This window comes from Microcaecilia unicolor, chromosome 1 (genome assembly GCF_901765095.1).
Source record: "Microcaecilia unicolor chromosome 1, aMicUni1.1, whole genome shotgun sequence".
NCBI lineage: Eukaryota > Metazoa > Chordata > Amphibia > Gymnophiona > Siphonopidae > Microcaecilia > Microcaecilia unicolor.
Window position 1 is genome coordinate 260,550,693 of NC_044031.1, and position 17,114 is coordinate 260,567,806.

The 17,114-nt window shown below is 45.9% G+C and overlaps 1 protein-coding gene across 1 annotated transcript in view; it reads left to right on the forward strand.

Annotated features, from left to right (window-relative positions):
• The window catches only part of TGFBR2 (transforming growth factor beta receptor 2), a 178,956-nt gene that overhangs the window by 109,392 nt on the left and 52,450 nt on the right, over positions 1-17,114 (forward strand). The window contains exon 5 of the mRNA XM_030205906.1: positions 92-282. Coding sequence (XP_030061766.1) covers positions 92-282 — 191 coding nt within the window. The remainder of the gene's footprint in view (positions 1-91; positions 283-17,114) is intronic.

Here is a 17,114-nt window from a genome sequence, read left to right on the forward strand (position 1 = left end):
TTTGTTGTTGTTATGGCAAGATAAAGACAGACTCTTAAAAACATTTAAAAGAAACCATTTTTAAAACTGTTTTTTTCACCAATGATTGTAGGAAAAAGAATGATACTCACACAACCTTAGAAACAAAATGTCACGATCCAAAACTGAGCCTCCACGACATTATGTTGGAAGAACATACCCCTAACAAATGTCTGATGAAAGAAAGAAAGGTGTCTGGTGAAACCATGTACATGTGCTCCTGCACAGGAGACGAATGCAACAATGTGCTCATATTTTCAGAAGGTAAGTGCATATCCACCACTTGAGGAGAAAACAGAAAGAGAGAGGCCCTTTTTCTAAGCTGCGTAAGGCTCTAAACGTGGCCAACGTGCGCCAAAATGGAGTTACCGTCAGCCACTGCGCGGCTCTTACAGTAATTTCATTTTTGGTGCAAGGCCGAAAAATAATTGTTATTTTTGGACGCTCGTAACAGACGCGCACCAAGTGACATTTGGCACACGTAGGTCATTACTGCCCGGTTACCACGTGAGATTTTACCGCTAGGTCAATGGCTGGCGGTAAGGTCGCAAGCCCAAAATGGACACGCAGCAATTTTGATTTTGCCATGCTTCCATTTTCGGCAAAAATTTTAAAAAGGCATTTTTTCAGGTGCGCTGAAAAATGATTCTGCGCGCGCCCAAAACCCACGCTTACACTGCTGCAAGCCATTTTTCAGAGCACCTGAGTAAAAGGACCTCAGAGACAGTTAACTAAATAAATTCCATTGCCAGAAATTAGTTGGGCACAAATTTTCATTTAGTTTTTGAGTAAGATATGTATATATATAGAGAGAGAGAGAGAGAGAGAGAGATTTACTTCACTGTCTAACAGTGGCTTGATTTCTTTCATATTTTTCAAATGAGCAGTCTCAGATTATAATGTAAGCTGATTCAACTCAGATTTGTCCAGCTTGTCAGGTACAGGATGCAGGATGACTTTTGTAGTCTAAGCAATTTTTTTCCCTTAAATGACCTTTTATGGCAGAATTTTTATATGGCATTCAAAACCATTCGTCATAGTTTAATGTGCTGAGATATTCAACTGTCATAAATTAAAGCATGGAATCTGCTGTAAGGCCACACAGTGGCACTGTTCTGTTTAAGGGATTTATATAAAAGAGGTATGTTTTCTCTTGTTGCCTCCTCTTTGTACTATGTGTTACTTGTGATTTGTTAGTTATTATGTATAAGTCACTGTTCTCATTGGTTCTCCAAAGACAAGCAGGCTGATATTCTCACAAGTGGGTGACGCCACGTCGGCCCCGGAGGATTTTAAAGCAAAATCTCAAAATCTCTTTACGGCGTTCCGTCGCGCGAGCGATCGTACTGCGCATGTGCGCACACCTCTTCCCGCTCGCCGTGCGGACACGCCCCTCAGTTTTTCTTTTTCCGCGTCTGAGGAGACACGGAGTTCGTTAGGGCTTCGTGTTTTCTTCAGGTCTTCGGAGTTAAATCTCTTTTTTTATTTTTTCATTGTACTTTTCATGGCAGGCTCATTGTGGCTTATATATACAGGTATTTTTTGTACCTGAGGCAAGAAAAAATTTAAGTAATTGCCAGAGTCACAAGGGGCTGTGCCTGAACAAAGCATATAAGCTTCTCTTTTCTTTTTTCTTGAAAGTGCTGGTATATTGTTATCTGTGGGCTCTCTCTAGCCAGCAAACTAAACAAGCCCACATTTTTATGATCCATTTATTAAAACTTTACAAACGGCTCTCCAGAGCTGTGACAGCCTGCTCCAGCACACCACTGTTTTTAAGCCCCACAAGTGGTAAAGGTGTATGTCACAGGAAAAACCAGGAACCTAAGCAGGTGCATCCCTGGTCAGCCACTGAATGGGCAACCTGGTGACACAATATCAGTGGTGTAACCTTTGAAGTGAGTCTCCTCCCGCCTCGGCGCCTCCTGCTCTGCAGGTCATTCGGGCGCATCGGAGGATGTGTCTTGGGCCGGATCATCTCCCTGTGAAGCGCAAGTAGTGTCTCAAAGAAACGAGACGTATTCTACTCTGCCAGGGATGCCCAAAGGAGATCATTCTGGAGTCCGACAGAGACCGATGCACGCTGGGTATAGTTATGCATCGAATAGGTCTCCACCTGCCTCGGCGCCTCCTGCTTGGCAGGTCATTCGGGCGCATCGGCGGATGTGTCTTGGGCCGGATCATCTCCCTGTGAAGCGCAAGTAGTGTCTCAAAGTAACGAGACGTATTCTACTCTGCCAGGGATGCCCAAAGGAGATGCCCAGAGCTTTGCTCCCTCGGTTATGGAGGTATCCGGGCTTCAGACATCAGTCGGTGCCGAGAGCGTTGCTCCCTCTGTTATGGAGGTATCCTGGCATTGGACGTCGATGCACCGGTACGTCGGTACCAGGTATCATCGGTACCATGGGTCCCGTCGGCACCGGGTATCATCGGTACCATGGGTGCCGTCGATGCCGAGTGTCATCGGTGCCATGGGTGCTGTCGGTACCGGGTATCATCGGTGCCATGAGTGCCGTCGGTACCGAGTATCATCGGTGCCATGGGTACTGTCGGTACCGAATATCATCGGTGCGTCGGTACCGAGGAGTATCGATGCCGACTACATTGGTACCATGGTCGGTGTCATGGGTCCCGTCGGTACCGGGTATCATCGGTACCATGGGTCCCGTCGGCACCGGGTATCATCGGTACCATGGGCGCCGTCGATGCCGAGTGTCATCGGTGCCATGGGTGCTGTCGGTACCGGGTATCATCGGTGCCATGAGTGCCGTCGGTACCGAGTATCATCGGTGCCATGGGTACTGTCGGTTCCGAATATCATCGGTGCGTCGGTACCGAGGAGTATCGATGCCAACTACATTGGTACCATGGTCGGTGTCATGGGTCCCGTCGGTACCGGGTATCATCGGTACCATGGGTCCCGTTGATGCCGAGTGTCATCGGTGCCATGGGTGCTGTCGGTACCGGGAATCATGGGCACCATCGGCACCAGGTATCATGGGCACCATCGACTATCGGTACCAGGTATCATCGCCCATCGGTACCGAGTATCATGACTGCCATCGGTACCATAGTATCAGGTATCGTCGGTACCGTGGATACATGGGTATCAGGTATCATGGATGCCGTCGGCACATGAGTACCATCGATACCAAATATCATAACCAGGTACCATCGGTGCCATGGGTGCCATTATTACCAGGTGTCATGAGCACCGTCAGTGCCATGTGTACCGTCGGTGCTGTTGGTGCCGGATATCATGGGTACCATTGGTACCACATGTCATGGTTACCATCGGTACCAGGTATCATGGGTACCATCGATACCAGATACCGTGACTATCATCGGTACCAAGTACCATGGTACCATTGGTACCGGGGTCCATCGGTACCATGTGTATCATCGGTACCGTCGGTGCCATGGTCTAGCAGTCTGGTTTCGATTCCCTTGCATTTCCAGACTTTGTCCTTGGCTTCGGGACCATAGGTACCATTGGATGCCATGGGTGCTACCGCCTCCTGCGGCATCTGGCTTTTCACCTGGTCTCCTTCACCGATGCTGCCTCTGGTATGGGTGTTCGCACCCTACTGGGGCAACTTCTCGACCCATAGTAGCCTCCATATCGGACGTGTTTGGATCTGAGCTGCTCTGTTTGAGTAGTTAGTTCAGTTCAATGATGGTCATCTGACATTACAGTGGAGATTGTGAATCCCAATGCCCAGATGCTAGAGGTCCTGGACTACTATCTTCACCTGAGTCTTCTGCACTCAGAACAGATAGGAGTTTTAAGAACTTACTTTGGCGCCCCCGGGGCCAGAGCATTCATCCTTAGCCTCTTTTGGAGAATGGCGTACCAGGCTGGCATGATCGCATCCCAAATCAAGTCTTGTCAGATCTTTACGAGCATTCCCACCGGAGTAGGCTACACCTTTTCACCAAGTGGTCAGGTAGCACACGGTGTGTCGCAGGTTCCTGTCCAAGGGCATTTTCGACACTCTTAATGTAACACCTAGATTTCTGCTCTAGGTACAGTGATGCGCAGACTCTCATGACTGTGTGCCTCTCTCCTGGAGGAGGAGACTCAGCAGAAAACTGTAGATATGCTGTACATACACTTCCTCATCTTGGAAGTTCTTTAGAGAGAGGAGTAGTTTTCCTTGTGCCTTAAGGGGTCGTACCTATACTCCTACTTCTCGACAGCCGGTTCGGGCTATGCCTCAGCACGCTCGTTCTAGTCAGCGGCGTGCACCTAATCAAGCCCCTGCAGCTATTCCCCAGGAAACAGAGGGGTTTTTGACTGGCTCCAATTCAGTATAGCCACTAAAAAAAAAAAATGTCCGTACCGGCCATTCTGCCTGTCGGGGGGAAGTTTACATTTTCTCCACCAAAGGTGACTTCATTATCCTCCAACCGGTGGGGTTTTTCAACTAGTCCGGTTAGGATACATTCTCAATCTGGAACCAAACCCTCCACATTGTTCATTGGACGCTTAATCCCTTAGCTTCCATCAAAAGTGAGTACTTGCAGAGGAACTCTCTGCTTTTCTCAGCGCCAATGCAGTCGAGCCCGTTCCACCAGGGCAAGAAGGGTTGAGATTCTATTCCAGGTCTTTCTTTGTGGGTTGCGTCCCATCATAGACATAAGGGGCCTAAACAGATTTGGTTCGGGATGCTTTCCCTGGGCATCCTTCTTCCCATACTTCAGGAAAACGATTGGTTATGCTCTCTGGATTTACAGGATACTTATACTCTCTTTGCATCCAGAGTATGTTTTTTTCCTAGTGCCTGGCTGTTGTTGCAGCGTATCTTCATGGACTGGGAGTGCATGTCTTCCCTTAACACGATGATTGCCCGTCTCAACAGATTACAGCACAGTACATATTGAGACTTCTAGACACATGGCTTCCGCAGTTCATGTAACTCCCATGGCACTTTTGCACATGACATCCGCTCAGTGCATCCTAGCTTCCCAGTGGTATCAAGTTTAGGGTATCTAGAGGATGTAACCCGACTGTTCGCCAGTCTTCGGTATCCCCTTCAGAGGTGGTTAATTCTCTCTATTTTGATTCTGAGGCATCTTACTCAGTCAAAAGCTGCTGACGAAGGTTGCATCCCTCCTGGCTATCCAACCAAATTATTTTAATTCAACAAACAATCGGGTTGTGATGTACTCGATAACAAAGGAGTACTGGATCTTGCCCTCTGAGTTAGGATGCCATGCAGATGTAGCGGTGGGCCCGCAATGCGGCATGTTTTCTCCAAGCCACTTATCTAATTGGCGTAAACAGCAGTCTGGCCGACAGGCTGAGCAGGATAATGCTACAGTTGAGCATGCCTATAGTTCGAAAGACCCCTCAGTGGATCTTTTTGCTACTTAGTCCAATCGCAAAGTCCCTCAGTTCTGTTCCAGGCTGCAGGTTCACGGCAGGCTACCATCGGATGCCTTTCTCCTTCTTGGGAGACAGGTTTTCCGTATGCGTATCCTCCCATACATCTGGTGGAAAAGACTTTGCTGTTTCTCAAGCAAGATTGTGGAGCCATGATTCTGATTGCTCTTTTCTAGCTGCGTCAGATAGGATTTCCTCTTCTTCTGGAGTTGGAATGTTTTCCAGCTCTCATTACGCAGAACGAGAGGGCACTTCTACATCCCAACCTCCAATCTCTGGCTCACACGGTCTGGATGTTGAGAGTGGGGTTTCGTTGAGTTTTCCAGAGTGTCTCCCGACTCTTGCTTGCTTTCAGAAAAGATTTCACAAAGAGGTGTTATTCTTTTTCATGGAAGAGGTTTGCCGTCTAGTGTGACAGCAAGGCCCTAGATCCTGCATCTTGTCTTATACAGACCTTGCTTGAGTTCTTTCTACACCTGTCTGAGTCTGGTCTCAAGACCAACTCTGTCAGTATTCATCTTTGTGCAATAGAGCTTATCATCAACGTGTGAAAGGTCAGCCTTTAGCTGTCCACTTCACGAGAGGTTTATCTCTCCCCCAATATTGAGAGAATTCCTTGTATGTGTCTAGGGGAGATTATTTCTGTTGGGCTTAGCACCCACAATAATTTTGGCAGTTGGCTCTTATGCTTCGGTCAGAGTTCCTATCACTCCTTATCCAGTATCTTGGGGTCCCAATGTCGTTTTCATCCAGCTGCTGCAAGCTCAATTCGGGCCACTGGATTCCTGCCATCTGAAGTATTGGACCTGGAAGGTCGTTTTCCTTAGTGGCTGTTCCTTCAACTCGTAAGGTCGGTGAGCTTCGGTCTCTAGTAGCTCAAGCGCCTTACCTTACTTCTCATCTTAACAGAGTAGTTCTCTGCATGTAGACAAAGTTCTTACTGGCGCTGGTATCAGAGTACCAGCTGATCCAGTCAGTTGTCTTGCCAACATTCTTTCTCCCTCATCTTACAAGCCCTGGCGAAAGCAAGCTCCGCACTTTTTGCATGGAGCAGACGAGCTCCCTCGGACGGTCCGCCCAGTTGTTTATTTCTTTTAATGCCAGTTGCTGTCGGAAACTGCATAATTTCTTCTTGGATAGCAGAGTGCATCTCCTTCATTTTTGTCCAAGCTGGACTGACTCTAGAAGGCCATGTCACGGCTCACAAAATTAGAGCCATGGCTGAGTCGGTGGCTCATCTAAGATCAGTCACTATTGAAGAGATTTGCAAAGCTGCGGTGTGGTCATCAGTCCACACATTTTCATCTTACTACTGCCTTCAGCAATAGCCGACTCGTCAGTCGGTTTGGGCAGTCGGGGCTGTAGAACTTCTTTTGGGTTTAGAATCCAACTCCAACCCTCTTAAGCCCATTTTTGTTCTGTTCCAGGCTACACTCATTTAGATATTTCTTCTTTTCAGGTCAATTTTATTCTGGCCTCGCCGTTGCGAGACTCAATTGACCACTGTTGTTGTGTTGTGTAAGCCTGGAAGCTAGGGATACCCCACTTGTGAGAATATCAGCCTGCTTGTCTTTGGAGAAAGAGTAGTTACTTACCTGTAACAGGTGTTCTCCGAAGACAGCAGGCTGCATATTCTCACAAACCCTCCCACCTTCCCCTTTTGGAGTTGTCTCCTCCATCTTTTGGATTTAACTGAGGGGCGTGTCCGCACGGCGAGCGGGAAGAGGTGTGCGCACATGCGCAGTACGATCGCTCGCGCGACGGAACGCCGTAAAGAGATTTTGAGATTTTGCTTTAAAATCCTCCGGGGCCGACGTGGCGTCACCCACTTGTGAGAATATGCAGCCTGCTGTCTTCGGAGAACACCTGTTACAGGTAAGTAACTACTCTTTTTTCACTGAGGAAATGCTAGTCATTCCCTATCTTGAGCTGCAACAAAATGAAGAGGGTTGTACGCTTAAAATTGTCCTGTTTCACATTCCTGCTGCGGCTTGTTTTTGAGTGTTTTGGAACATGTACAATCTGTAATATAATGAACCACCTCAGGGCTGATTCAGCTGAAAAATTGCAAACCTTACCCCTTCCATGGCCTAGTTTATTGTTGGTAACTCTGAACTAGCTTACCCATTTTCTGTTTATATCTCACACCAGGGTGGTGGTATTGAGCATTGGTGTCCCACTTCCCTTTCCCTCCCCTCTCCCCATCTAGGTTCTTAGGTAGCATTCAAATGTTTAAAATAAATAAATAAATGTTGGTGTCACCAACCACTGATGCCATAGGCAGCCACATATCTCTGCCACCTGTTCCAGCAACCCTACTTGGAATTTGCATTTACCACTGCCAAACAGCTATGTTCAGGGCTTAATTTCTGGGAGGATAGCCTGGAATGCACTCTGCCACTTTTTTTCAGATTCGAGAGTAACAGGGATATTCTGCTCCAGCCCCTCCTTTCCAGGCAGTTAGCAGGGAAACAGAGGGGAGGAGGTGAGTTTGGAGCAAACCAGAAAGCAAACTGTCACTCTGCTCCCTACTCCAGACCCTCTTCTCCTGTTGTCCCTGTCCCTAGCCTGCTGTAGTGTTGCCATTAAGGAAGATTTCTAATGACTCAGAAGATTAGCTCTATGGACCTGATTTTAGCAGTATGCCTATCTGGGAAGTTCAAAAAGGCAGAATGTTCCTATATAAGATGGGCACCCATTCAGCCCCAATAGTGCACAAATTTTGATATACCGAAACTAGTGCAAATGGTTGGGTGTATGTGTATATTTTAATAAATACTACCTTCCCCTCTCCCTTGCCCAGAAACAGCTAAACATGGATTCTATACAGTGGGGGAAATAAGTATTTGATCCCTTGCTGATTTTGTAAGTTTGCCCACTGACAAAGACATGAGCAGCTCATAATTGAAGGGTAGGTTATTGGTAACAGTGAGAGATAGCACATCACAAATTAAATCCGGAAAATCACATTGTGGAAAGTATATGAATTTATTTGCATTCTGCAGAGGGAAATAAGTATTTGATCCCTCTGGCAAACAAGACCTAATACTTGGTGGCAAAACCCTTGTTGGCAAGCACAGCGGTCAGACGTCTTCTGTAGTTGATGATGAGGTTTGCACACATGTCAGGAGGAATTTTGGTCCACTCCTCTTTGCAGATCATCTCTAAATCATTAAGAGTTCTGGGCTGTCGCTTGGCAACTCGCAGCTTCAGCTCCCTCCATAAGTTTTCAATGGGATTAAGGTCTGGTGACTGGCTAGGCCACTCCATGACCCTAATGTGCTTCTTCCTGAGCCACTCCTTTGTTGCCTTGGCTGTATGTTTTGGGTCATTGTCGTGCTGGAAGACCCAGCCACGACCCATTTTTAAGGCCCTGGCGGAGGGAAGGAGGTTGTCACTCAGAATTGTACGGTACATGGCCCCATCCATTCTCCCATTGATGCGGTGAAGTAGTCCTGTGCCCTTAGCAGAGAAACACCCCCAAAACATAACATTTCCACCTCCATGCTTGACAGTGGGGACGGTGTTCTTTGGGTCATAGGCAGCATTTCTCTTCCTCCAAACACGGCGAGTTGAGTTCATGCCAAAGAGCTCAATTTTTGTCTCATCTGACCACAGCACCTTCTCCCAATCACTCTCGGCATCATCCAGGTGTTCACTGGCAAACTTCAGACGGGCCGTCACATGTGCCTTCCGGAGCAGGGGGACCTTGCGGGCACTGCAGGATTGCAATCCGTTATGTCGTAATGTGTTACCAATGGTTTTCGTGGTGACAGTGGTCCCAGCTGCCTTGAAATCATTGACAAGTTCCCCCCTTGTAGTTGTAGGCTGATTTCTAACCTTCCTCATGATCAAGGATACCCCACGAGGTGAGATTTTGCGTGGAGCCCCAGATCTTTGTCGATTGACAGTCATTTTGTACTTCTTCCATTTTCTTACTATGGCACCAACAGTTGTCTCCTTCTCGCCCAGCGTCTTACTGATGGTTTTGTAGCCCATTCCAGCCTTGTGCAGGTGTATGATCTTGTCCCTGACATCCTTAGACAGCTCCTTGCTCTTGGCCATTTTGTAGAGGTTAGAGTCTGACTGATTCACTGAGTCTGTGGACAGGTGTCTTTCATACAGGTGACCATTGCCGACAGCTGTCTGTCATGCAGGTAACGAGTTGATTTGGAGCATCTACCTGGTCTGTAGGGGCCAGATCTCTTACTGGTTGGTGGGGGATCAAATACTTATTTCCCTCTGCAGAATGCAAATAAATTCATATACTTTCCACAATGTGATTTTCCGGATTTAATTTGTGATGTGCTATCTCTCACTGTTACCAATAACCTACCCTTCAATTATGGGCTGCTCATGTCTTTGTCAGTGGGCAAACTTACAAAATCAGCAAGGGATCAAATACTTATTTCCCCCACTGTATATGGTGCCCAAATTGGCATTCATTAAAATTTGCACGCTCATTTGTTTACAAAGCTGTGCTAAGGGCGTACTAGTGTTTTAACGCACGCTGATTAGCACATGCTAAACACGAAATCACCCATAGGAACATATGGGCGACTCTAGCATTTAGTGTGCTAAAAACACTAGCACACCTTAGTAAATAGGGCCCTTAGTGAAAGATGTTTGGCAGGACACCAATGGATCCTAAATGCAGGGGTATCTTTCCTAGGCCCAGATGTGAAGAGCAATTCTATAACAGTGCACTCAATACAGGGTGAATTGGCACTCACAACCAGAAGTATTCTAGGCTCTGTTCTATAAGGGTGACCCAGGATATCGTGTTAATGCAATCATACAGGTCCCGGCACACAAGAGCAGGAGCAGTCAGAAGCAGAAGGCAAGGGAGTGTATGGCCCGAATGTAGGGAGGACGATGCGAGTGTGGGGGGGCCCAGGTGAGGTGAAGGTCTTGCCCTGGACCCAGCTGTGTCTCTTGGCAGCCCTGCGCCTAAGCCTAAGTCCAAGTCCGTGATTGGCTCTAACCCTTGATATCTCTTCAACAAAGCTTACAACGAGAATCCTTAAGCATCTACCACACACTACCACTCCTCCCTTATTCTGACTCTCTTCCTACTATAACTGATTGATTAGAACGTCTTGACATCCTTGATACCTTTGAAACACCAATTGTATTTTGCACCCTGAAATGGCGATGCCTTAACAGGTCTCTGTAAGCCACATTGAGCCTGCAAATAGGTGGGAAAATGTGGGATACAAATGCAATAAATAAATAAATATTCAATGCCACACCATTTCCAGTGACTGGCATTGAATATCCGGGGTTATTTTTGGGCCGGTTCAAACCTAACCAGCTATGTCAGTATTCAGCACTGGCTGGTTAAGTTTATAGCAGAAAAAGATAGGACTGCTGTTTAGGTGGTCTGATTTGGGTGCTAAACTTAGCAAGTCAGTGCTGAATATTGCCGATTATCACGCGATATAACTGGTTATCTTTTTTGCGCTAACAGGCAATATTCAGCCTGCCTGATATTTAAAACCATTTAATTGGGCAGGAATGGCTCCTGGATAGTTAACTGGCCCTTAACCAGCTATCCAGGGATATTCAATGGACTAGTCTATAAAATAATGAGTGGAGTGGAACAGGTAGACGTGAATCGTTTGTTTACTCTTTCCAAAACTACTAGGACTAGGGGGCACGCCATGAAGCAACAAAGTAGTAAATGTAAAACGAATCGGAGAACATTTTTCATTACTTAACGTGTAATTAAACTCTGGAATTCGTTGCCAGAGAATGTGGTAAAAGCAATTAGCTTAGCGTGGTTTAAAAAAGGTTTGGGGGACTTCCTAAAGGAAAAGTCCACAGACCATTATTAAAATGACTCAGGGAAAATCCACTGCTTATTTCTAGGATAAGCAGCATAAAATGTATTGAACGTTTTTGGGATCTTGCCAGGTATTTGTGACCTGAATTGACCACTGTTGGAAACAGGACGCTGGGCTTGATCAAGGACCTTTGGTCTGTCCCAGTGTGGCAATACTTATGTACTTATGAGATCGCTGGTTATCTCCTGCTGAATATTGCTGGTTAGGAGCGCTGAACAGCAGCTTGGCCAGTTAAGTTGAAACCAGCCAAAATACACCCGGATATTCAATGCCAGTCACTAACTCCCACGGTCTGAATATCCGGCCCAGTGGAGATAACCAGTTATCTTGCACTTAGCGATTAGGTGCCAAAATACTGTTTAACCGATCAGTGGCAATTTCTGGCTGGTTAAATAGCTCTGGATATCGTCGGGACTGTCATTTGCTTGCATTGCTTGCCACAATGAGGCATGCCCATTTACATCTGCCAGGTGGGCATCTATATTTAAGTGTCGCTGTGGGGGTTTATGCTAGTATTCTATACAAAATCTGGGCGCAAAGATGGTGCTATAGAACAGGGCTTTGCCACGGTGCTTCAGGGCACCTACATTTACATGCCACCTTATAGAATTACCACCATAATGCACATTTACATAAGGGCACAGAGTGTTAGCATAAATGAAGCATGTTTACCTTTCCTATCAAAATACTTTAGCTCTTTTCTTTTGCTTTGTGTTTTGTTAACTGCTTTGCTCTGTTCGACAGTTAAGGTGGTATATCAAGCAGGGGCGTAGCCTAACCTCGAGGTGGGAGAGGGCCAAAGCCCAAGGTGAGTGGGCACATTTTGGTCGCTGCCCCACTGCCGCCCCTCCGCCACTGCCCCTCTTCCACTGCCCTGCCACTCCCCACCCACTGTTGCCGCTGTACATAATCTTGGCTGGTGGTGGTCCCCAATCCCCGCCATCTGAAGCACCGCTGCCGCAAATACCTTGGCTGGCGCCAGCTGAAGACTTCGTCCAGCTCTGGTCTCCGGCGCCGCTGCATTGCCTGCCTGCTCTCTCTTCCCCTCACATCCGGCACGCTCCTTTTAGTGAAACTGAGCGTGCTCAATTTCACTAAAAGGAGCATGCCCAATATGAGGGGAAGAGAGAGCAGGCAGGCAATGCAGTGGTGCCGGAGACCAGCGCTGGATGAAACCTTCAGCTGGCAGGGGTTGGGGACCCCGCCAGCCAACCAGGGGCCCAGAGCAAATTTTTTTTTGGGGGGGGTGGGGACCAGGCCCCTGTGGCCCCACGTAACTATACCACTGATATCAAGCTTCAAATAAATCAATAAATACTGTAAATAAATAAATACATGCATCTTTATATACATCCCTCTTAATCAGAGGTTATCAACCCAGGCCTCAGGACATACCTAGCCAGTCTGGTTTTCAGGATACTTACAATGAATATGCATGAGATAAATTTGCATACCATGGAGGTAGGGCATGCAAATCTATCTCATGCATATTCATTGTGGGAATACTGAAAGCGTGACTGGCTAGATGTGTCCAAAGGACTGGGTTGAGAACCCCTGCTCGTAATCCATTAGTCCTTAGAAGGAGATTCATTTACTTTAACACCATTCCTTGAGAGAAACCATAATAATAATAATGGTAAAGAAATGCTCATACTCAGGGTTCAATCATTCACTTTTTGAAAAATGATTTCAAATGAGTTTTACTCTTAAATGAAAACAGCGCTTTTCAGTTGCTTGCCTGGATAGCACTGGCAGGAAGACAAATGATCTTGACAGCCTCAGACATGTGGTTTCCTGTCTGTATTTAACTCGGAGCAGAACATCACAGCCAGCTGGTCCACAGCCCCTTCAGACAACTAGATAATAGGCAATAATAATTTTCTCTTGGACTGGCTGTCATCCTAATTCATTTCATACATTTCTGTCGTACCCTGCATTTTTTTTCCTTTCATGTAATAGATCATTCAGTAGCTATGAATATTTTAGGCCCTTTGTCTCTATCTTTATTACCTACCGTAACAAGAATCTCTATAGATCTAGCCCGTCGGCGAAGCATGAAAGCAGCCAATAAAAAGCTCTTTTTGTGGCTATTTACCAGTCAGCTATATATTTATTGTCAGTAGCATTTATTTACTGCAGTAAATAGAAGGAACCCCCAAGCAGGACTTTCTCTTTTTTACCTAAGGATTTTGGAAGGAGACCATAGAAAGTATATAACAGCACTGTTTTAGCAAGCTAGAATTTTGTCCTTTGACACAGAAAAGGAGGAGGAGAAAAATGGAGCATCTGCAGCAGGTTCTCAATGTGTGATAACTATGTTTTTCATCGTGCTGTAACCCGCTTAGAAACTTCTTTGTTAAAAGCAGGATATAAATACGTAGAATGGAATGGAATTGTTTAGGGTGTTTAGGAGCTCAGAGTGATGCTAGGATAGGTCTAACAGTCCTGGTGAGGAGGATGCAGTGGCGTACTGAGGGCGGGACGATGGGGGCGGACTGCCCCGGGTGCACACTGCAGGAGGGGTGCAGGGAACAACCGGTTCCCTGCTCCCTCTGCTCTTACTTACTGTTCCGGGGCAGAGGGAGCAGGGAACCTGTGGAGCTGACAACTGTGCAGCTGCTCCCAGCACCCCTGCAGGGAAGAAAAATGCACCCGGGGGGGGGGGGGGGGGCTTGGCGGTGATGCACTGGGGGGGGGACACTGCACCCGGGAGGGTGTCATGCTGCACTCGGAGGGGACAGATGACACTGCAACCCGGGGAGAGGGAGGTGCACAGCCGACCAAGGAACACCACTGGGAGGACGAGACAAGTGGTACCTCTATATAACACCTAGTGCGAGGATAAGTAATTCCTGTTTGCAAGAGCCAGAACCCTGATAGGTCTTATATTAGTTGGAGAACTATTATATTTGTAAGCAGACTGCAAAAAAATTGGATCGCCTCTCAATTCTGATTAAATTTACAGGCCCATATTCTAAACGATTTAACTGGCCAGGAGAGGCTCCTGACTGATTAAATTGCTTGTACAGGGCTATCGGTGGCACTTAACCGGTTAGTGCCACTGAATATCAGCACTAACTGCCAGATTCTATATATCGCGTCTAGCGTTCTGCGCTGAAATTCTAAACTTATAACTTATAACATATAACAATGCGTATAACTTAATTGACTTAACAAGCCAATCGTCATTTTTAACAGCACTTAACAAGCAATAATGAGCACTAATTGGCAATAATTAGAATGTATGTGCATAACTTGTTAAGCATATTCTGTAATGAACTGCGCCTAAATTCTAAAGCACGCAATTCAAAAGGGGCATGGCCATGGGCATTTCATGGGCATGCCCAAATTTACATGTGTAGTTATAGAATATGGCCCAGTCCATATAAATCTACACACAGGGATTGACGCCACATTTTCATTGGTGTAAATGGAGCACGTAGTTTTAGGTGCTGGGATATCACCTAAGCATATTCTATATACCGCACTTAAATCTTATAGAATACGCTAAGGTGGAAATTTTTTCCATGCAAATTTTTTAAGCACCATATATAGAATATGGCCCTAAACACAAAACCAGCTAATTTGTGGGCAGCCCGGGTGTGAGTCAGCAGATATGTAGTTAAGTGCCAATACAGGAAACAGTGAAGGTGGCCCAAAATGGAAGACTGGACAATTCTTCTATTTTTCTGAACTGGAAATTTTTAACAGACTCAACATATTAAAGTGCTTTGTGGTAAGTAAGCGTTTTGTGTGCTCTAAGCACTCATTATCTAAATTTTTGTATTTATGTTTTTGAGGGGGTATGTCAGGGGCAGGGAATGGACATGTACGTGCTATTCAGCTAAAGTGTTGACATCTGCGCATGCTAACTGGTTAGCATGTCCATAATGTGGGAGCTCTTACCATGCTCCTGTGCCATTTTTTTTAGGTTACACACATTAATACAAACATTATCGTATGACCTGAAAAATAAATACATGAAAATGCCCTATTTTGTGGGTGCGCTGGAAATGGGCTTAGCACGCAGGAAAGTTTGCATTAGCGTGCGCTTAGTCCATTTCCCAGTTCCCTTTATTTATTTAGTTAGTTGTTACATTTGTATCCCACATTTTCCCACCTATTTATAGGCTCAATGTGGCTTACATAGTACCAGAGAGGTGTTTGCAGACTCCTGGGTAAACAAATACAAAGTGATGTTATGGTAGGATAAGGTTCATGTGGTAAGACCACATAAGGAATCGTACAACGGGAGAGTTGTGTAATGTCCATTACGTACTTTAGTGTTGTTGTGTTGCAGAGATCAGGCATTTATGTTGGATCGGTAGGGTATGCCTTTTTAAACAAGTGAGTTTTTAGAGTTTTCCTGAAGTGTAGGTGGTTGTACATAGTTTTCAAGGCTTTTGGTAGTGCATTCCACAGTTGTGTGCTGATGTAGGAAAAACTGGATGTGTAAGTTGATTTGTTCTTGAGTCCTTTGCAGCTTGGGTAGTGCAGATTTAGGTACGTTCGTGTTGATTCGGGTGTGTTTCTGGTTGGTAGGTCGATCAAGGCTTCACCATAGATAATTTTGTGAACCACAGTGCAGATTTTGAAAGCAATGCGTTCTTTGATTGGGAGCCAGTGTAGTTTTTCACGGAGGGGTTTTGCGCTTTCAAATTGCGTTTTTTCCAAAGATGAGCCTTGCTGCCGTGTTTTGAGCGGTTTTGAGCGGTTTCTTTAAGGTTTGTTCTTTGCATCCCACATAAATTCCATTGCAGTAGTCTACATGGCTTAGTACCATTGATTGTATCAGGTTGCAAAATGTTTCTCTCGGGAAGAATTGTTTCATGCGTTTGAGTTTCCACATTGAGTGGAACATTTTCTTTGTTGTAGATGTCACTTGGCTCTCTAGTGTTAAGTTGCGATCCATTGTAACACCAAGGATTTTCAGGCTGTCTGAGATAGGGAGGGTGTAATCTGGGGTGTTGATAATTGTGGAGTTGTCCGTGCTGTGTTGGGATGAGAGGATGAGACAGTGTGTTTTTTTCTTTGTTGAGTTTTAGTTGAAATATATTTGCCCAAGAGTCCATGATGTTCAAGCTGATCTTGATTTCGTTAGTGATTTCTGTCAGTGTAGATTTGAAAGGAATGTATATAGTGACATCGTCTGCATAGATGAAAGGGTTAAGGCCTTGGTTTGATAAGGTCTTGGCTTGTGGGGTCATGATTAGGTTGAAGAGGATCGGTGATAGTGGTGATCCTTGTGGTACTCCGCAGTCTGCTTTCCACAGTGTTTGATATGTTTGAGTTTGATTTTACGATATGTTCTTGTGGTTAGGAAATCCTTGATCCAGCTAAGTATGTTTCCCCCAATCCCGAACTTATCTAATAATCTTATTAATATATTATGGTTTACCATGTCGAATGCACTAGACATGTCGAATTGGAGGAGGATGTTTTTGCCTATTGCTATTTCCTGCTTGAATTTGGATAGGAGAGTGAGTAGTACTGTTTCAGTGCTGTGTAGGGGGCGGAAACCTGAGTATCCAAGTAGGCATACCCCTTAATTGACTTAATGTAACCAGTGAGTAAGAAAAAGAAAAGGTTATTTTACCTAGGTCTGAGGGGTTTTGTTTAGGGACTGCCAGGGGCCATTTTGTGGCCTGCTTGTTTTATTGGTGGCCATCTGGTAGTTGCCTGGGGTCCAGAGGTGTTTTGGGATACTCTGGGAGGAGGTCGTGTCAGGCATGACCTTCCTCGACGCTGCCTGACCAGGAAAATGGCCAATCTGGGCCTGGTCAGGTCTTCACACATGTGCAGTAGTGCTCTGGAAATGCGGCTAGGCCCAAACCGAAGCTGAGGCCTCGATTTTTAGGCCTACT